This window comes from Macaca mulatta, chromosome 20, assembly GCF_049350105.2.
Source record: "Macaca mulatta isolate MMU2019108-1 chromosome 20, T2T-MMU8v2.0, whole genome shotgun sequence".
NCBI lineage: Eukaryota > Metazoa > Chordata > Mammalia > Primates > Cercopithecidae > Macaca > Macaca mulatta.
Window position 1 is genome coordinate 564,812 of NC_133425.1, and position 22,530 is coordinate 587,341.

At 43.9% G+C, this 22,530-nt stretch overlaps 1 protein-coding gene across 1 annotated transcript in view; it reads right to left on the reverse strand.

The window, feature by feature from the left end:
* Nucleotides 1-311: 311 nt before the first annotated feature.
* The window catches only part of LOC144338331 (uncharacterized), a 193,880-nt gene continuing 171,661 nt past the window's right edge, over nucleotides 312-22,530 (reverse strand). Inside the window, exons 3-4 of the mRNA XM_077987057.1 lie at nucleotides 22,085-22,210; nucleotides 312-1,362 (exon numbers count right to left, since the gene is read on the reverse strand). Of these exons, the coding sequence (XP_077843183.1) occupies nucleotides 1,220-1,362; nucleotides 22,085-22,210 (269 nt within the window). The 3' untranslated portion in view covers nucleotides 312-1,219. The remainder of the gene's footprint in view (nucleotides 1,363-22,084; nucleotides 22,211-22,530) is intronic.

The window sequence follows — 22,530 nt, forward strand, 5'->3', positions numbered from 1 at the left end:
TTGCTTTTCAATTTAAAAAGGAATTCAAGAAGTTATTTGGTGTTGATATGATAGTATCCAAAACAAGTTACTATGTAACTCACGTCCCCAGAGTTAAACTTCATTTTCTGAGGATCTTGAAGTGTTTGAGGCTAGGAGACACAACGATCCTATACTGTATGTTACACCCCATCTTACTGATTTCTATCTCACATAACCATATTCAGGAAAAACCGACATGTAAATGTGAGCTGAATGCTATGCAGAGGCACATTCCTCTTACCCGGATGATCTTTAGTGGTACAGTAAGAGATGAGATCATAGCAACGTTAGTTTAGTTAGTTTAATTTCCATGGCAACAGGAATTTGGCACATGGGATGAGTTAGATCTCTCTGCACAGCTCCTAACGGGGTTGCCCATTTCTGTGTGGTGTCTGTGTATATTCTCGCTGTGGAAATAAGTGATAGCACCTGCACAAACACTTGTCCGGAAGCACACACGAAGCTGGTGAAGGCAGAGGACAGGCGAGAGGGAAGCATGGCTCAGCCCTGGCAAAGAAGACCGTTATTCCAAACGCAAAATATTCAGGAACACAATCCTTGGGAAGACTGGTGATGTCTTTAGACCTCACCACTATCGGGTTGTATCTGTGCAGCCAGTTACCAGAGCCGCAGAACGGCGTGTGTTGGTATTGGTGTCATCACTCAACGATTCTGACTTTTCCTGGTGCTGAGGATGACTGCATGTGGCAGAAGCAAAGTGCTAATCTAGCACAGGTCATCATATCCAAGTTCTTTTCTATGAAGGCGGGCAGGGTTAGGAACCACCCCACCCCACCCCACTCCCCAATCCTGTAAGAACTGGGATCTGATGATCTGTGCTGTCGAGAGAGGCAGGGTTAGAACACCTCATTCCTCAATCCCATTGTTGAAAATAATAGTTGGATTGGGAGGGTTTTTACTCCTAAGGTTGAAGCCGTGCATTTCTGGAGCCTGGGCTGTCAGTCATGGTGGCTGGGGAATGCTGGGGCTGCGGTTGTCTGGCTGCCGGTAGCCCTGCTGGTGGGTCCTCCCTCTTTGACACCGTTCATTTCTGAAGCTTGCTTTCCCCGGTGTTGGAAGTAGCAGCACTGGAGGAATGGCCACCTTCCTACAGCGAAGCTCTGGCAGGAGAGGAGAAGATACGGAGCGTCTGTTCAAGGACGTGACGTTCTGGGCACCGCACCATGCGTTCTGCTTCTCAGCTGTGCCTCCTGGTTGATGTTACCATCACCTGGCATTTCCCAGGAGGTAACTCGCGAATGCCACACTGATGGAACAGTGCGGCTCGAGTCCAGGGCCGCTGGAGCACATCAGCAAGGTCAGGCTGGACGCATGTGCTTGCTGACAGGAAAATGACAGGAAATGACATGTCAGTTCAGGAAAATGACAGGAAATGTCATGTCAGTTCAGGAAAATGACAGGAAATGTCATGTCAATTCAGGAAAATGACAGGAAATGTCATGTCAGTTCAGGAAAATGACAGGAAATGTGTTTGCTGACAGAAAAATGACAGGAAGACGACAGGAAAGAGGCCCATGAGGAGAGGAACCAGTAGATTCAAGGCAGTTAACCGAAGGAGCGAGCCATCACAGGCTGGGAGGACACCCCAGCCACAGTGGATGTCAGCGGTGGTGGCTGGACTCGGGGTCCGTGAATGTTGCATGATCGAACGTGTTTGGTACATTCTCAGCTCCTGCCCAGGTGCCTCCCAAGCATCAGGTGTTGTGGCTCCCCACACCCTTCCCATCTGTGTGTAGCATGACCACCACCTTCCTACCGCGTGTTTGTCCTATCACGGCTGCTGTGCCTAACGGACGCTTTGCTTTCCAGCTACTTTCCTATAACCAAAGCCCTTGAACGACTTTGCGTTTCAGAGACGACAGGGTATTAGTTTTTCATGATTGCTCTGAGGATTGCCGAAAGCAAATGTAACTTACAGGATGGAAGATATTGGAGACAGTAATTATAGATGACTTTTCTCAGTTTTTTGATTGTGGTAAAGTTACACAGCACTCTATTTTTAAGTGTATGGTTTTGTGGCATTAAGTGTGTTCACACTGTCGTGCCGCGATCACCGCCATCCATCTCCAGAACTTTCTGGTCTCCCCACGCTTGAAACTTGGTCTACCAAACACTAGCTCTCCTCCCGCCCCAGCTCTGGTAAGCACTACAGGTTGCTTACAAAATAAGCTTTTTCAGTAAGAGACGGGGCAAGGAAAAGAGCTCTAAAGACTGTCTTGAGATTTGAGGAAGTGTTTTAGGTTTTGTTGGGTGGTTCCCGGTGTAAAGGAACTATTGAAGACGTGGGAAGGCGAAGGTCTGTGATCTCAGGAAGTGCTGGGCTGGGCAGCTTTCCCACTGTGACGGGGGCACTTGCCCTCAAACCTGCCTGAGATAATCGCGTGAGGATGGTGCTGCATTGTGACAGCTCTGAACTTGGTCTCCTTGAACGTTGCCAGGTACATAAGCTTTGGCGGTTACCGTCTAGTGTCTGTGGGAGACCTAGAATTTGAACATTGTTGACTTTAGGACACACTCATTTTATAACACTCTACCTGTTCTCATCAATAGGAAATATGCTGTGTCCTTTTTTTTTTTTTTTTTTTTTTGAGAGGGAGTCTCGCTCTGTTGCCCAGGCTGGGGTGCAGTGGCCGGATCTCAGCTCACTGCAAGCTCCGCCTCCTGGGTTTACGCCATTCTCCTGCCTCAGCCTCCCGAGTAGCTGGGACTACAGGCGCCCGCCACCTCGCCCGGTTAGGTTTTTTTTTTTTTTTTTTTTTTGTATTTTTTAGTAGAGATGAGGTTTCACCGTGTTAGCCAGGATGGTCTCGATCTCCTGACCTCGTGATCCGCCCGTCTTGGCCCCCCAAAGTGCTGGGATTACAGGCTTGAGCCACCGCGCCCGGCCTTTTTTTTTTTTTTTTTTTTTTTTTTCCCTTAATATTCTGTGTTGCTGTAACAGTAGTTGCAGCGGACGCTACTTCTGGTTCATGGTCATCACCAAACACAAGCTTCAGGAAACCGTGTGAAAAATGAAGGGGAAAGTGCTTTTCTGCAAAGGGCTTTTTTGAACATCTTGTTTTTTTCTGGAATATCTGTTTTGGTGTAAAACGTTTTCATATTTAGGGGTTTGTAACGTGTTTTATACTGGTTAGCTTTGAAACCCCATGTTTTTGCATGCCATGGGGCTGCTTTATCCTGTTATTCTATGATATAGCAGGTTGGCAAAACTATTGGTTATTTCACTTTAAAAACCAAAGCAGCTTACAGATTGAGTGTGATTCTTGTAAGAATTTAATTGTAAAATTGATTTGTGTTCAACAAGCTTACTGGAATGGCTAGATCCGTGGACAAAAAGATAAGAACATGTCAAGTCTCTGGGCCAGGAAGGACTTCCAAATAATACAAGTGATACACGTTAATTTCTTAACAAAAGATTAGATTTAGTACATAACTGTTTAAAACCTCCATATTTTCTATTATAGCCATTCCACAGTGCCCATGGGGGTGGGCTGCAGGACTGCCTATGGAATCCAAGGTCTTTGGGCGTTGAGGTCCCTGCAATAAAATGGCATCGTGTTTGCATATGACATATGCACATCCTCCTGCAGACAGTCATGTCAGGGTTGCTCGTAACAGCTATACCATGGACATACCATGCGAGTAGTTGTTTAATAAATAATAAAGTCTGAATGCTTAGTACAAACACATTAAAAAATATGTTGATCTATGGTTGGTTGAATCCACAGGCCTGGAACCCCGGGAGAGAATACAAACTCTAGAAGCAAAACGAACAAAGCACTTGAGGTCAGCAGTGACGGGTGTGGGATCACACTGAATCTCATGTGTTTTGCTGTCTGTGTCACTGTGTCCCGTGTAAACGGGAATCATTTGTAGCTTAAGGTAAAATAGGTAACAGGAAACACTACAGAGTGGGCACGGAGGCGCGCCCCTCATTACCCCGTGTTACAGCCAAGCGTCTGCCTCCTAGGGAAGGATTTGTTCTGTGGGGAGACTAGATGTTGATGATTTCCGGATGTGTGAAGGGAAACTCCCTCCGAGAAGCGTGGCTTTGGCCGGAGCACATCAGACGAGAGTTAGCGTGGCATGGAGTTTCCACAGTGGCCCTCAGGCCTGCTGCTTCTCTCCTCTCCCCACCCCTGGCCCTGACTCTTACCAAGGGAGGCAAGTTCAGCTCCAGCTGAGCCCCGCACAGGGCTGTGGGTCTCTAGGGCAGGTGCCCACCTTCGCCTGAACAGGCTGTGTCAGAGGAGGGTCTGGCTGTACTTGAGCTGTGAGAGATGCTCTCAGAGATCCAGCATCCTGAAAACCCAGGTGCTGAAGGTTCCTCCTCTTCCACCATCCTGTGGGGAAGGGGGTCTTATCCTGCTTCCCCTCAACCCGAGCTGACTTCTTGTCTGTTCTGTACACCTAGGTTTTCAGAACAGTTTTGTTAATCATCTAGCAGACAAACAACCATAAGGTGACAGCCTGGGAGGGTAGACGGCGCTGGAAGGTAGTTTCCTGAATAACAGCGTTCAGTTTCCTGTTTTGCCATCATTTGACCCAAGGCCCCAAGATAATTGAAATATTGTCAGCCAAACACCGATTTTTTATCTGAGTTGTTTTTTTCTTTTTAAGTTATGGGTGCAAACTTATAACCAGGGACCTGACAAAAGAGAAGGATTTATTTGCAAAGTGAATGTCGGGGATGGTTGGCATTTGCCAACTCTGACTAGCAGGGACCCAGGCTGCTTCCGTTCTGCCGCCCGACTCCTGATCCTCCAGCTCCTGCCCCTGTTCCCACCAGCAGGAAGAGGAGCGGGAAGGTGCCTTTTCCCCTTTAAGGGGGTGAGGTGAGAGTTGCACCTGCCACTTAGCTAGTCCCTGGGGTGATTCTCCAGCATGGGTGGGAGTTGGGTTTGGAGGCCTGAGCCTCATGAAGCTGGGGTTGCTGTTCCCTGAGCAGCAGGAAACTGGACTCTGGGAAGTGGGGTCAGAGGGTAGCATCCTCAGGAGGGGCCTCTTGTCCCATTTGACATCTTCAGTGCAAAAGGGGGTGTGGGCTTCATGGTCCATTGACAAATAGAACGTTACTTTTTTTTTTTTGAAGCACATAGAACCCTAATTCCTTGGCTTTTACTAAAGTGGCATTTTGTAATTCCACATGATTTCATTGATATACTCGCAGGAGAGAATGCTTCCTGTAAACCAGAAGGATCTCTGCGACAGTCCTCGATCCATAGAGAGTTCATTTTCCCAAGGTTATAGACACAGCCTTAGGAGGGGTTGAGGACACACTGCGGCAGCCTCAGGAGGTCCTGGACATGTGTCCAAGGTGTTTGGGGCACAACTTGGTCTTACACATTTTAGGGAGACGTGAGACATCAGTACATGTGAGACGTACGTTGGTTCAGTCTAGGAAGGATGGACGGCTCGAAGCGGGGAGGGATTTCCAGGTCACAGGTAGATCAGACAAATGCATTTCTGGTGCATCTTTCCAGAGGAAGCAGTCAGATCCGCATTTATCTCCGTGTGCAGATGGTGACTTTGAGTTCTGTCCTCTGTCCATGAGGAATTTCCTTGTGGATCGGTTGTGAGGGAGGTACGTGGCTTTTCCCCCCACCCCCAGTAGCTGTCTCTGTTAGGAAGAGCATGGGAGGCAGGTTTGCTCTAAGCTCTTCCTCACCTTGACGTCCCTTTACCTTAGTGATTTTGGGGTCCTGAGATGTATTTTCAACTTCATGTTTCTGAATACACTGGCACTCTAAACAGTGTTGTAGGAGGCATCTAACTTACTTAGAAGAAGAAGAATATTTGGAAACACTTGAGCATCTTCGTCCTTGAGAGAACCAAGCCTTTGTTTAGTTTGCTTTGCCCTGAGGCTGTTACGCTGTCCCGGGCTGTGCGGCCTTAGAAAGCTGTGCCCCTGTGAGCTACTGCCTGTGGAATCTGGTGACTTTGAAGTTAATCCAGCAGCTACATATTTTGGAAAGCAGATTCTCTCTTAAAGTGTTGGTGATTATGATTCTAGCACTAGAATTTCAGTGTGTATTTTCCACCTTCTTACTTTGTCTCCTCATACACTGAGATGCTGCTGCATTTGCTCTTAGGCTTCACGGAGGGAGGGTCAGTTCTGACCCTTTCTTAGATATTGACCTTGAACGGACAGAATCGAGATTCAGGAAAACTCTCGAGCTGTGAGAGTGTGCTGATATCTATGTAAGTGGGGTTCATGTGTCAAACTCAGGTTTAAGAAAAACCAATTCTAGGCTGGGCATAGTGGCTCACACCTGTCATCCCAGCACCTTGGGAGGCTGAGTTGGGCAGTTCACTTTTGAGCCCAGGAATTCCAGACCAGCCTGGGCAACATAGCAAGACCCTGACTCTACAAAAAATTAAATAGGACAGGTGATGTACACCTGTGGTCCCAGCTACTCGGGAAGCTAAGGCTGGAGGATGACCCAAGCCTGGCAGGTTGAGGCTGCAGTGAACCATGATAGCACCACTGTACTTATGGTGCACTGTGCCTGAGTGACAGAAGAACAACCACCCCCCCAACACACAAAGTATCAATTCATGCAGTGGCCAGTTCTGCTGGGACCACCTGTTAAGACTACTCTGGGCCTCATGGTTTGAGAAGCGTCTGTCCGGGGTCGAGAGGGAGTAGCTTGAGGGCCTAGAAGCCAGTTCTTGTGGTTGAGCGTGATTGCGGGTGTGGAGTTGGGGGCAGGGCTCTCCACGGCATGAGTGGGTAAATGGATGGGCTTCCAGGACGAGCCCCTGTGACTTTGCCTGGTTTACATCCGTCCAATACAAATCCACAGGCTCTTACTCTAGAAGCTTCTGCAGGGGCTGATGGACTGGCCTGGGGACAGAGGGTGCCCTCAGAGCCTCATGGTGCCGTCTGGTTTAGGAAGAGCACTTAGTCACCTAGATCTAGGATTTATGGCACTACAAGGGGACTCCTCACACTCGGAGCAGCATCCATCTGCATTCTAGACTTGTAGGCAAAGTATTTTGGAGCCTGTTGGTACCCTGTGTTCTGTTTATATGTAAAACAAGTTAGAGTTATAACTAGTTAAAACCTATTTTTAAAATTTTGTCACAGAATATGGCAGTTGTGGTGGAGCCTGGCCAGAGACCCCCACACTCAGACGCTGTTGCTTGCTGGAGTTGCAGGCGTTGCCTGCATCGGCTGCCCCTCCCGGCGTGTCTGTGTTCTTGACACGGACGCCCATCGAGGCTCGGCCTGTGGGAGTCGTGCAGCCATTTGTCTCCGTGTTCCTCTGAGGTTCCGCAGACTTCACGGTCCCGTGGCAGAGCGTACGGTATCTGCTTGCATCCTGATTTCCCCAAACCCCAGGACAGACCAAGAGTTCCTTACACACAACTGCAGAGGGCCCCGTGGCGTGGATTTGCAGAGACACAGCGTTTCCCCAGCTTGGCCTTCGTCTCCACAGTTGGCTTTAGGGTGATAGAAGCTTCCTTCAGACTGGGGGGCCTTGAAGCTTTGGTGCTAGGAATTCGGTGACCAGCACGGATGATACCCCGTTTCTCTGCATTTGTAGCAATAGTTGTTAACACGACCACGAGATGTACAGAGGAAGGAAAAAGGAGGTTTTATTTTCAGAGTAACACTCTGTGCTTTGGGAAATGTGGTCTTGGGGGAGCTGTAAGCACACGCCCCTCAGGAGGGGAGGAGGCCGCGGCGTTACACGTTCCGGGGTTTGTTGGCTGTGTGTGTTCATCGGGCTCAAGGAATGTCTGAACGTTTACAGGGAAAGTGGGGTTTGTTCATCCGGTTTGTGCAATGTCTGAACACTTACAGGGAAAGTCTAGCACACATGCAGTGAGTTAACCTGTAACATCCGTGTTCGCCTTGGGGCAAGTGTAACATTTGAAATGAGGTGGACTGGGCGTGTCATGTACAAAGGTGAGCTGTTGGGCGCAGACGTTTATGCGCAGCCTCAGTCACAGCCAGGACTGGCTCAGGGTCTGCAGCCTGTGGCAGGAAAGGACACTCATGAGGCCATTCTGTCCAGTCGGGGCTGCCGGCAGGGTCCCAGGGTGGGGCTGTCTGGTCGGCCGGCATCTGGAGTCCACCCAGGTCCAGTGGGCAGCGTTCCTCTAAACCAGGCTTCTGATTGTGGAGGAGACTTCATGCTGGTTAACACACTGTACAGGAGTAATGTTGTGGGGCTTTGGGGTCCACCTTCCCTATGATGCCGGTTACATTTCTCTCCGGACCTCACAGCCACAGAGACTGCACCTCGTCTGACAGCAGGGGGTGCCATGTTGACATAGTAGTTTATTGTATTAACCTTTATTACTATTTTAATAACCTTTTTTTTTCTTTTTAAAGAGATAGGGTATTGCTGTGTTACTCAAGCCAGTCTTGAGCTCCTGGCCTCAAGCAATCCTCCCACCTCGGCCTCCCAAAGTGCTGGGCTTATAGACGTGAGCCAGTGCGCCCAGCCTACAGCCATGTTTTTAAAACTCAGCAGTTTAAAAATCCTATTCCTTTTACCCCCTCAAGCAGGCTGGTTGGCCTTGTGCAAACTGGGGTGTCACGATCTTAGCCCCCCTTTTATTTTTCCCTTTGGCCTCAAATTCTGATGAGAACAGCAGTTACAAAATGGGCTTTAGGTGATTCTTCCGTTACTAAAGCCAGAATTCTCAGCAGTTAGAGATGTTTGTCCCCAGGATTCCAGAAAGCTGTTTTGAGTCAAGCCCGTAGCAAATAAGTAAGGAACTAAACTCTTGGTCCTCTGCTTAGTACCAGGGGAATGGGTTAGTTGCTGATACCCTTTGATCTGTGCTCACGTGCTGCATCTCATCACGGGAAGCAGAGTCGCCCTGTGGAATAAAGCCCGGCTCAAGGTGGCGCGTCGAGACGCTTGGGGCTGTCAGTCCCTTATACAGCGGCAGACTTGGAGACTCAGTATCGCGTGCAGAGCCCAGGCAACCGGAGTGCATCCACCTTAGAGACCACATGGACGGTCGGCAAGGTGGATGTCCGGGCATATGGCCTTGACAGGCCCACTGCGAGGTGAATTAGGAATTCGTTAGCAAAGAAATCAAACTCGCCTTTGGGTCCCAACTACTTGGAAGGTTGAGGCGGGAGGATTGCTTGAGCCAGAAGGTCAAGGCCGCGATGAGCCATGGTTGTAATACTGTACTCTGGACTGGGTGACACAGCGAGACTCCAAGTCAAAAAAAAAAAAAAAAAAAAAACAAAAACAAAAAAAACAAACCTTACTCTTCATAGCAAGAGGGAGAATTTATCAAAGTAACTGAAACAAAATCTTAGATGATGTAATTTCAGTGGCTAAGTGAGCTGTCCAGCCCACGTGGCTGGCTCACAACGCAACAGAGCCAGGTGCTGCTGCAACTGCCCCCCAACCCCGATCGCTTGTGGACATTTTCTGTTTTCCCATATCTCCCTTTTGGATACGTAGCTCGCTACTTTATAGCTAAGCATCAGTAAAACAGGTTGTCTATTTTGAAAAGTAACTATTTTGTCTTTTAAGGACAGAAAATGAAGCAGGTGACAATAGCATGGCAACCTGGTGAATAGATTTAGAGGAATATTTAATACTTGGCACCACTCTGATCCCTTCTTCTCTCATGCTTAGTTACAGCTACCGCCTCCTAGGACAGAACACTTTGAGCTCTGTGAGTAGGAATTAAACATGTTCTAAATCAGAAGTTTTAGTTAAGCAGTATTTTATGTGAATGCCCAGATCCTAAGTGTTCACTGTACTGGTGTGTGGTGTTGAAGAAGGAACGAGGGCTTGGGGCCACGTCTATGGTGCAGCGTCCGGGTTCCCATATGTGAGATGAGGGCCATGAGACACGGCCTGGAAGGTTCAGACTGTGGGATTGAAGGGATCTGCCCACTCCTGGAAAGCCTCAAGTCTAACTTGACTTGGGCTGGTTTTACGGAGATGCTGGCAGCGCTGTCCACACAGGTCACTGGGAGGGGCTCTGGCACCGTCCCCGTCAGGTGTCTCATGATCAGCCCAGCTTGCTCATCTCAGAAGCTGTTGGTCGTGTTCTCGTTCCTGTTGTTCGTTGCGTGTTATTTAGGTTCTGTTCATGTGGGGACCTAGGAAGTTCCACAGTGGGAGGAGAGCTGCTGAGCCGCCTTCCTGCCTGGATGCCAGCCCCACGGAGGACCGTAACTGCTTGAGGTTGGCTTCTGCCCCCGGCCTCACCTGTGGACGCATTGATGCAGTGGTACTTTCTAAGCTCCTGTTGCACACAGTGCTGTTGTGTGGATCCATTAATTCAAGGCACTGCCTAATAAAATCCCAGAAGGCTGTGTGTGAAATGGAAAGCTTATTCTCAATTTTATCTGGAAATACAAAGGACCTACAATAGCCAAAATAAATTTAAAAAAGGGAAACAATGTTGGAAGACTTCACTATCTGATTTCAAAACTTTACATAAAGTCATAGTTTTTAAGGCAGTGGTATTAGCACAAAAATAGACACATACATCAAAGGAACAGAATTAAATTGAGAAATAAAGCCTTGTATTTATGGTTAATTTATTTTTGACAAAGGTCTCAAGACAATTCAGTAAGAGAAAGGTAGTTTGTTTTTTCAACAAATGTTGCTGTGGCAACTGAGTACCCACACACCAAAAAGAAAAACCGTGGGGGAAAAAGTCCCCCAAACCAAACCAAAACAAACAAAAATCCCACTTAGATCCCTACTGCACACACAAAAATTAACTCCAAATGAGTCACAGACCTAAATGAAAGAACAGTAAGACCATGAGACTACTAAAACTTCCAAAAACACAATCCATAGAAATTAGTGAAATAGACTTCATTAAAATAGAAAACTAGTAAGTTTTAAAAGATGATTATCTCCCTATAGCTAATGTAACAAATTACTTTGATCTTAGTGGCTTATAACAAGACACGAATCTATTATCCTATTGATGGAGAAGTCAGAAGTGTAAAATCTAAGTGTCAGCAGAACTACATTCCTTCTGGAGGCTTCAAATGAGAATCCATTTCTTTACCTTTCCCAACTTCTAGAGGCCACATGTGTCCCTGACTCCTGGCCCCTCTTCATCTTTAAAGTGCATCACTCCAGTCTCCAGTTCTTTTCTCTTGTAAGGACCTTCTTGATTACAGTGGGTCTACCTACTTAAACCAGGATAAAGGTCCCATCTCAAGATCTTAAATTAATCGAATTAATCAGCTGCAAAATCCCTTTTAACCACTTCAGACAACAGGTTCATAAGTTCTGAGGAATAGGACCTGGGTATCTTGGGGGAAGGGCTTTGTTCTGTCTGCTACATAATAGATTGTTCTTTCACTGAGACACGTTACATCTGTAAAACTCTTATATTCAGATTACATAAGGCACCTGTAACCCATAAGATGACAACCAACCCATTTAAAACCTGAGCAAAAAATCTGAACATTTTGCCAACATATACAAATGGCTATGAATAGGAATTAGCACATTAAAGGCTAATAAGCACGTTAAAAATGCTTAGCATCATTCATTGTTGCAAAGTAAATACACAATGATATACCATTTCACATCAATCAGAATGGCAGAAATAAAAATAACAGTAACTATTGCTGGTGATGTGGAGAAACTGGAATGCACATATGCTGCTGGTGGAAGTGTGAAATGGTGCAGTTATTTTGTAAATAATTTGGCAGTTTTTAAAAAGCTAAACCTAAACTTACAATAAGAGTCAATCATGCTACTTGGCATCCACTTAAGATAAAGGAAATTATATGCATACACAAAGATATATACATAAATGTCGACGGCAGCTTAATACTGGAAACAACCAACTGGTAAATGAATAAACAGAATGTGTCATATCTATCAAATAGAATACAAATAAATAATAAGGAATAAACTACTGGTACATGGTACAGCAAGGACTTCAAAACAGGTAAAGGAGGCATAGAGAATTGTGTACATTGTATGATTTTATATCATAAAATTATAAGATCATAAAAAAACCAAAAACCATAAAATCATAGAGTAAAATATTCTATGATATTATTTTCTAGAAAATTTAGAGTGCACTGTTATGATTTCTAGGGTTCTTTTTCATAGAGCTAACCTTTCATCTGATATCCTTTGCAATCAGCCAAGTACATTCTTTAGCACGTTTATAGTGTATTTCTGCTGATAACACATTCTCTCAGCTTTCATATTTGGGAATGTGTTGTTTCACCCCTGTTTATAAAGGAGATTTTCCCTGGATATGAGTTGACAGGCCTTTCTCCTGCTTTTAGTGCTTTAAAAAATGTCTTTCCATGGTCTTCTGGTCTCCACTGTATCTTCACAGAAGTCACGCGTTGTTCAAATGCTTCTCTGATGTGTAACTTGTCTTTTTCTTCTGAGTCCTTTCAGGATCTCCTCTTAATCTTGGGATTTCAGTACTTTGGCTATCATGAACTTGGATGTGATTCTTGTCATACTTGTTCTGCTTGGAATTCACTGAACTTCTCGGGGCCGGACACAGGTGTTGGACATCAATCTGAGAAAACTCTGACTCCTTTTTTCAAAGGTCCCTGCTCTTCTCTCTCTTTTCCTTCTTGTATTACAAGTATATTGACATATCACAGGATCTTGAGGTTCTGTTGGCTTTTCTTTCATTTTGTTTCTCTGGGCTTCACTTTGGTTAATTCCTTTTCATCTGCCTTCGAGCCCACAGACTTCATCTTCCTTCTCCAACCTGTTAAGCCTATCAGCGCAATTTCATCTCAGTGTCATATTTTCCAGCTTTATAGTGATGTCTCATGTATACCCTATATATGCACAGCATCTCCTGTCATCGATATTGCCTACCAGACTGGTACATTTGTCACAACTGATACTTCTACAGCAAAACATCATTACCACTCCAACTCCATCATTCACATCAGGGTTCATTCTTGGTGTTGTACAATATATGGGTCTGGACAAATGTATAACATGTATCCACCATTACAGTATCATACAGAGATCACATGATACTAAAAATTCTCCTGCTCTGCCTATTCATCCCTGCCTCCCCCCGGCCCCTGGCAACCACTGATCTTCTTTACAGTCTCCATAGTCTTGCCTTTTCTAGGATGTTGTAAAGCTGGAATCATACAACAACCTTTTCAGATTGCTTCTTTCACTTAGCAATATGCCCTTTAAGTTTCCTCCGTGTCTTTTTATGGATAGCTCATTCATTTTCAGCCTCATATAATATCCCATTGTCTGGATGTACCACAGCTCACTTATACATTCGCCTACTGAGGGGCATTTTGGTTGCTTCCAAGTTTTGACAACTATGAATAAGGCTGCTCTAAATATCTACTTGCAGGCTTTTTGGGTAGACATAAGTTTTCAACTCCTTTGAGCAAATGCCAAGGAGTGTAATTGCTTTATCGTATGGTAAGAGTATATTTAGTTTTGTAAGAAACCACCAATCTGTCTTCCTAAAGGCTGTTCTATTTTGCATTAAGACCCGCAATGAATGAGAGAGAATTCCCACAGCTCCACATCTTCACAGGCTTTGGTGTTGATAGTGTTCTGGATTCTGGTGTAGTGATATCTTACTGTTGCTTTCATCTGCATTTCTCTATGACACATGATGTGAAGCATGATTTCATACATCGATTTGCCATCTCTATATCTTCTTAGATGAGGCATCTGTTAGTCTTTGACCCATTAATGTGATGAATTACGTTAATTGGCTTTTCAATGTTAAACCAGCTTTGGATATGTGAAATTCCATGTGGTTTTAGTGCACAATTTTTGTTAGATTTAATTTGCTAATATTTTATTGAAGATTACTGCATCTATGTTCATGAGAGATGTTCTGTAGTTTTCTTGTAATATTTTGTTATTAAAATGGTATTTGGTATTAAAAATGATGCTGGCTCTATAGAATGAGTTAAGAAGTATTCCTCAGCCTCTATGTTCTGAAAGAGATTGTAGATAATTGGTATAATTTCTTCTTAGATGTTTGGTAGAATTCACCAGTGAACCCACCTGGGCCTGGCACTTCCTGTTTTGAAAGGTTATTAACCACTGATTCAATTTAACAGATACAGGTCCATACAGATCGTTTCTTCTTGTTCAAATTTTGGCAGATTCTGTCTTTAAAGAAATTGGTTCATTTCATCCACGTTATCAAATTTGTGGCCATAGAGTTGTTCATAGTATTTATTGTCCTTTTAATGTCCATGGGATCTGTAGTTATGTTCCTTATTTCATTTCTGATATTGGTAATTTATCTGGTGTATTTCTTTTTCTTGTTAGAGGCTTACAGATTTTCTCTCAAAGAACCAGCTTTTGGTTTCATTGATTTTTCTCTACTGATATTCTGTTTTCAATGTATTGATTTCTGCTCTTTCATTATTTGTCTCCTGCTTAGAATTTAATTTGATGATGTTTTTCTCGTTTTCGAAGGTGGAAGCTGATTGATTTTAGATCTTGTTTTTTTTAACGTATGCATTTAAATCTATAAATTTCCCTATAAACATTACTGTCATTGCAGCTCACAAATTTTAACAAGTTTTCATTTTCATTTACTTCAAAAATTCGAAGAAATCTTCAGATTTCTTCCTTGAACAATGTAGTATGTATAAGTGTATTGTTTAATATCCTAATATATTTTCCAGTCATCTATTATTGATTTCTACTTTACTGTGGTTGAGAACACACTTGTTTGATTCCTATTCTTTTAAATTTGTTAAGGTGTGTTTTATGGACCACAACATGGTATGTCTTGGTGAATGTTCTGTATTCTGTTGTTGTTGGAGGAAATAGTCTATAAACGTCAGTTATATACAGTTGACTGAGGATGCCGATTTCAATTTTGTCCTGATTTTCTGGCTACTGAATTGGTCCATTTCTGATAAAGGGGTGTTAACCTCTCCAACTATACTAGTGGGTTAATTACTTCTCCTTGAAGTGTATCGGTTTTTGCTTTGGCATTCTGATGCTTTGTTAGCAAAAATACATTTCAGGATTGTTACATCTTCTTGGAGAATTGACCCCTTTATTACGTAATAATCATCTCTGGTAACTTTCCTTGATGTAAAGCCAACTCTGTCTGAAATTAATATCACCACTTCCATTTTTCAAAATGAGTGTTGGCCGGGTACGGTGGCTCATGCCTGTAATCCCAGCACTTTAGGAGGCCAAGGCGGGATGATCACCTGAGGTCAGGAGTTCAAGACCGGCCTGGCCAACATGGGGAAATCCCATCTGTACAAAAATAGAAAAAAAAAAAAATTACCCGGGCATGACGACAAATGCCTGTAATCCCAGCTACTCGGGAGGCTGAGGGAGAATCACTTGAACCTGGGAGGCAGAGGTTGCAGTGAGATGAGATCAGGCCATTGCACACCAAAAAATTAGTGTTAACATTTATATCTTTTTCTATCCCTTTACTGTTGATCTATATGTAGGTCTTTATATCTAAAGTGGATTTCTTATAGACAATATATAGTTCGGTGCATTTGGACTGACATTGAAAGTAATGATATACAGTTGAATTAACATCTACCATATTTGTTACTATTTTCTATTTGTTGCCCTTGTTCTTTGTTTTTGTGTTTCACTCTTTTTTTTTTTCCTTGTGGTCTTAATTGAGCATTTTCTATGATTTATTTTCTTTCCTTTCTTAGCATATCAGTTCTTTTTTTTTTTAAAGTGGCTGCCTTGGAATTTGCAATATAAATTTACAAGTAACCCAAGTCCACTTTCAAACGACACTACACTGGTTTCTTGATAATGCAAGCACACTATAATAACAAAATAATCCTAATTCCTAATTGCTCTGTCCCATCCCTTGGGTATCACTGCTCTCATTCATTTCACTTATATTTAAGTGTGTGTATATGACATATTTACTGTCACTATTATGAATGAACTGTTATGTTAGATCTATTAAGAAAAATGAAAGATTTTCTTCTACCTTCACTATTTCTTCTTTAATGCTTTTTGTTTTTCTATTTATTTTTTTAAACAGACAAGGTCTTTCTCTGTTGCCCAGGCTGGAGTGGAGCAGCATCATTATAGCTCACCACAGCCTTGAACGGGATCCTGGGCTCAAGAAGTGACCCATCTCAGCCTCTCAAAGTAGCTGGCACTATAGGTGTTGGCCACCACGTTTGGCTTTTTTTTAATGAGACAGAGTCTCACTACGTTGCCCAGGCTGGTCTCAACTAAGCGGCCTCCAGCTGTACTCCCATCTTTGCCTCCCAGAGTGTTAGGATGACAGGTGTGAGCCCTGTATACAGACTGTGCCCTTCCTTTCTTTGTGTACAGCTGAGTTACTGACCTCTACTATTTTCTCTAAAGAACTTTGACCATTTTTTGCAAGGCAGGTCTACTGGCAACAAATTTTGCAATTTTTGTCGGAGAAGGTCTTTACTTTTTCTTCACTTTTGAAAGATACTTTCACAGAGTATAGACTTCTAGGTTAATGGAATTTTTTTCCTCTCAATAGTTTAAATACTTCACTCCACTTCTTGCTTTCATGGTGTTTGAGGGGAAGTTGAATATAATTCTTATCTTTGATCTTCCATAGGGAAGGAGATTACTCCGGTGTGCTTTTTAATCTTTGATTCACCATAGTTTGAATATTTTATGCCCAAGTAGAGTTTATTTTTGTTTTGTTTTTGTCGTCGTCGTTTTTACATTTATCCTTCTTGGTGTTTCTTGAGCTTCCTGGATCTATGGTTTGGTGTCTGGCATTAATCTGAGGAAATTCAGCTATTACTGTTACAAATAGTTCTTCTGTTCCTCTTTCTTCCCCCTTGTATTACCGTTATGCATATTTTATGCCTCTCTGGAAGTCCCATAGTGCTTGGATACTCTGTTCTTTTTTGCTTTTCAGTTCTGGAGGTTGGAGTTGGGTATTTCCCTTTCCACCAGGTCAGAAGGCTCTGATAAAATCCCACCTGGTTAGTCTCTAGTTAACAAGCTTCTCTGGAAGGTAGACCTAGTGAAGAGTGCACCTACCTATTGAAAAATGACTCCTATTCTCTTTCCCCTGTAGTAAGTATGAGGGGATTTTTCTCTGATGTTTACTTCAAGAACCTGGTTGAGCTTCTGATGATACAACTCACAAAAGCATGAGACCCATATGCACAGGCCTCCCGGAGGTTTTAACTCTCAGATGTGGCCACACCTCACTGCAGCAATTTGTCAATTCCAGTTCAGGTTTTCCAATCCCAGCGTGGGTTCCTTGGAGCATTGTGCTCCAGTGTATGGTAATTCTCCGCTTTACCTGTCCAGCCAATCTGGGGACAGTGGCTTGCCTGTGACCTCACGTCTCTTGCAGGTTTAAGAAGAGCAGCTGATTTTTCAGTTTGCTCAGCTTTTTACCTGTGAGGAGGGAGTGACAATTCTCAAGATTATCGTGTATGGAACCTGAAATTCCCCAACTCCATTATAGTAAAAAGTGTCTTCCCTTCCTCTGGCCCAAGAATTAAAATATTTTCGTTCTTTGACACATTGTAATTTGATTCCCTAAATATTTATAATTGTAGATTTAAAAACTCGGTCTTCTGCTGGATCAGACATCTAGACAGGCACTTTCCAACAGAATTATGAGAGTCCTGTTATAGAACTTGAAACCTTCCTTGTAGCCTCATATAAATATATAAACAGGTACAATTAATTTTACTAGTATATTTTTAACTCAAAATGCTCATACTATACTTTCAATAAGAAATACAAATAGGCCGGGTGAGGTGGCTCACATCTGTAATCCCAGCACTTTGGAAGGCTGAGGCGGGTGGATCACGAGATCAGGAGATCGAGACCATCCTGGCTAACACGGTGAAACCCCGTCTCTACTAAAAAATACAAAAAATTAGCCAGACGTGGCAGCGTGCAGCTACTTGGGAGGCTGAGGCAGGAGAATGGCATGAACCCGGGAGGCAGAGATTGCAGTGAGCCGAGATCGCGCCACTGCACTCTAGCCTGGGCAACAGAGCGACACTCCATCTCAAAAAAAAAAAAAAATACAAATACAATATTTTCTATTTTTTATATTAACTGGCATGTCTTTCACGCAGCAAATCCACTTCAGACCGGGCGCACTTCATGTGCTCAGCCGCCGCATTTGGTGAGTGACAGAGACCATCCTGCATGTGTGTGCACTTTTTACTGCCTTTTTCTTGACCACGATTCTACCTCCTGTTTCTCTGTGTATGCAGTGATTATTTGCTGAGTATTACACATTGTAGGTAACATGTTGAGCACACTCAGGATCCCTAACCTTCCTCTGAAGCTTTCCAGCTCTTGTTTTAGTAGGTAGCACAGGCACTGCTGGGTCATTGTGACATGGGCAGGCTTGGATTGATTCGCTGCTGGTGTGGATCTGTGGAGAGCTCCAATCCTGCACCCACTCCGATCTCCCCCTCCTGGATGTGGTAGGGTGGCCATGCTCCGCTCACACCTGAGCTCCTTCCGAGCTCTGCATTCTGGACTTGATAGGATGGCCCTGCTCCACCCACACCTGAGCTCTCGGCGCCACAGTCTGCAGGTGTTCTCCAGAGGGCAAGTGTACTGTGGGTGCGTCTCATTCATTCTCCTGCCCTCGCCCTCAGGTTCTGGCTGGCACAGCTCTTGTCACAGACTAAAAACAGCCACCTCATTCGGTTTGTGCAGTTTTACAGTTGTTTACGGCAGATGTGTGATTTGGGTCCCTGTTCTCTGATCATGGCTAGAAATTTTGGCAAATGATTCTTATATCTTTACATTTGAAAACTAAAGGCAAGTTTCACCCAAAGAATATTAGTGTTGCAACAATCCTAATGAGTGTTTCTCCAGAAACTATAATCCAGGTCAGCAGTCCGTCATTTCATAGAAGATAAACTTCAAGAACATTCTCTGAAGGGCAATGAAACTCAGTAAGATCTTACCACTGTTACCAACAACTAAGAAAAGTAGGTAGGAAATGCAGCTAAGATTTTGATCGAGTAAGTACGGTAATAAACATGCAAACTATCGCTAAGCACAAAATAAGGAGGGAGTAAAAAATTTTTATATTGACATTTATGATTTTACAAAACTGCCCCATGTGATATCAAGAGGACTCCTGATGGAAATTTACAAAGGATGCTTTATGGTTTATATAAAAATGTTAGTCAAATCCAAATATTTCACAAAAATAACATTTCAAATAATATTCTTTTATATTTTGTAGACATCTGTACAGTGAGGTTATTCATCACGCATGACCCAGTAACATTTCTTAGCGGTTGGATTCAATACGAGAAATAAGCAAATAACCGCACTGCTTCTTCCATTTCAAAGTCATTTCTCTTATAAAAAGTGGTGAAGAAAAATGCCCGTTGCCTTACATACTGGTTAGTGCCAAAAATTTGGTTTAAAATATTTCAAGTGGGTTATCCTTTTACGTCCATGTTGTTAGTTACACAAAGAACACACACAAATGCAATTTTTTTACCATAAGTTTTTGCAAATTATAACCATAAACTAAAGAAACAGGATTAAGCATATTATTTTTTGAGATAGGGTCTAGCTCTGTTGCCCAGGCTGGAGTGCAGTGGCATGATCATGGCTCACCGCAGCCTCAACCTCCCCCGGCCCAGGTGATTCTCCCACCCCAGCCTCCTGAGCAGCTGGGACCACAGGCACATACCACCATGCCCGGCTGATTTCTGTATTTTTTGTAGGGATGAGCTTTGGAATGTTGCCCAGGCTAGTCTCAAACGCCAGGACTCAAGCAATCTGCCTGCCTTGGCTTCCCAAAGTGCTGAGGTTACAGGCATGAGCCACCACGCCTGGCCTAATCCTTTCTAAAGAGTCTCTCTTTATTTTTCTTTTCTTTTCTTTTTTTGAGACGGAGTCTCTCTCTGTTGCTCGGGTTGGAGTGCAGTGGCCGGATCTCAGCTCACTGCAAGCTCCGCCTCCCGGGTTTACGCCATTCTCCTGCCTCAGCCTCCTGTGTAGCTAAAACTACAGGCGCCCGCCACCTTGTCCAGCTAGTTTTTTGTATTTTTTAGTAGAGACGGGGTTTTACCGTGTTAGCCAGGATGGTCTCGATCTCCTGACCTCGTGATCCACCCGTCTCGGCCTCCCAAAGTGCTAGGATTACAGGCTTGAGCCACCGCGCCCGGCCTTATTGTTATATTTTTCTAATTGAGATGGGAGTCTTGCTCTGTTGCCCCGGCTGGAGTGCAGTGGTGGCATCTCAGCTGACAGCAACCTCTGCCTCCCGGGCTCAAGTGATTCTCCCACCTCAGCCTCCCAAGTAGCTGGGACTACAGGTGTACACCACCAGGCTCAGCTAATTTTTTGTACTTTTGGTGCAGACAAGATGTACAAAAGGCATTTCTGTACATTTTGCCATGTTTTCCAGGCTGGCCTTGAACCCTTGGGCTCAAGCCATACACCTGCACTGGACTCCCAAAGTGCTGGAGTTATAGGCATGAGCTACTGTGCCCAGCCCTTAATCATGTGCTGTGACTTAATATTAAAATAAAGAAAGGGAGGAGTCCAAGGGAGCACGTAGGCAGAAAGGGCTCCTTTGCCAACAACCTTGCTAGCACGGCATTCACTCCCTTGCCTGCTGGCATTGCGCTCTTTAGATGAAGAACACTTTATGTGTAAATGAAAAACAAGAACAACGTAGGAACACCCTGTCTCTACAAAAACTTAAAACTTAGCTGGGTGTGGTGGTGAGCACCTGTGGTCCCAGCTGCTTGAGGCTGAAGTGGGAGGACCGCTTGAGCCCAGGTGGTCACAGCTGCATTGAGCCAAGAGCTGCCATCATGATGCTGAATTCCAACCTTGGTGAGAGAGCAAGACATTGTCTCAAAACAAAAAGCAACGAAAACCCAAAATGATGTACTGTAAGTTCTGTCCTATAAATTCCACTACCTTCATTTGTAAAGGTACATAAAGGTGAAACTCAGGAGCTGCTTGCTGTAATGTGGACATATGCTTGATCTCAGCTCTGATCTGAAGCACATCCTTCTGTCTCACTGCTTCCCAAGTCTAAGCTAAACTTCAAAAGTAAAAATACTCCCCAAAATGTTGTACATTTTCAACTATTCATATTGTACCTTAAGTTTCTCTTGTATTGGAGGAAAAACACGGTGTCATTTAAAGTGATATGTAGCTTCAAAGTGGGATGTAAGGTGATTCGAGTCCTTTGAGAAGACAAGCTTGTAACAATGACATGAATAATGTTGGAATAAAAAATCACAGAAACTAAACATCAAATAACGTAGGTTCAATCTGTGTCTTTAACAAGTATCCGGATAACTAAACTTTCTGCTTTCCTTGGGTGTGAAGATCATGAAATGTAGTTTATAATTATTTGGGTAGAGAAAATAGAGAATTTGGGTAGTTATGTAAAATTCAAGATTAAAGAAAAGCAGTATTATATAGCAGAAATATAAATTGGCTATTACCTTTAGTAATTTAGATCAGGGGTTGGCAGGTCTGTGCATCAAATCTGGTTCACTGTGCTTGTAAATATAGTTTTATTGGTACTCAGCCATAGGCACTTGCTATCACCCATGGCTGAGGGCAGAGTTAAGTGGTTTTAAGAGACCTTATGGCCTGCAGGAACTAAAATACCAGCTGGCACCTTGCAGGCAAAGTTTATGACCTGATTCGGGTAGCTGCTTAAACTGTCCAATTCGCTTGTTCTAAAACAATCCAACAATACAGCACACTTATCTGAAGATTTGAGAACACGCATGCACCAGCCTAATCAGAAGAAAAGTCCAATTCCACCCAGAGGGCTACAACAAACTCTTCCCTTTTCCATACAAGGAATTAAATGAATAAAACTGTGTGAGATTTTACTGGTATGTATCATATGCACGAGTCTTGATGAAAAGTTAAAAACGTGTATTTATACAGATACATAATGTTACTTTTCCTTCCACGTTTAACTCATACACTGTTTTTGGAATTCTGGTTCACAAAATCTGCATTTCTGCACCATGATTTTGAAGGCAAAAACCCGAATGCTGAGCCAGTGGTCAATTCTGAGGCGCCCAGCATGTTCAGGAGGCAGTGTCAAGGAGCGTGTCCCTTACCTGGAGGGGTGTAGGCATCCATGGAGGTCTGCACGACCAGGGACCTGCGTTTGGAAGGCATAGGCACCGCCATCTTCCACTCTTTGTGTTTGGCCAGAGCTGCCTGGACAGCTTCCGTGTGGACGTCTGAAACGGAGAGAGCTCAATCACTCAGGGCTCAGCTGAGGTCCCAGTGGCCAAGCTGTACCCTCCTCTCTGTCCCCGCAGCACGGTTCATCCACCTTCTCAAACTCACCAACAGATGGGTAGGTGAGGAAAGAAAATCAGTGTTTACAATTCCAGTAAAGACATTAAAATTTATTCAGACTTTTAATTATTCATTTTATTACTGCAGAATCCATGTCCACAAGCAAACACTGGCTGTAAACTGCGCTGAGATTTTTTTTAGGGTGAATGGACCTTGATCTTTGGAGATTCTTTGTAGGTCACACGTGTGAGCCTCCAAA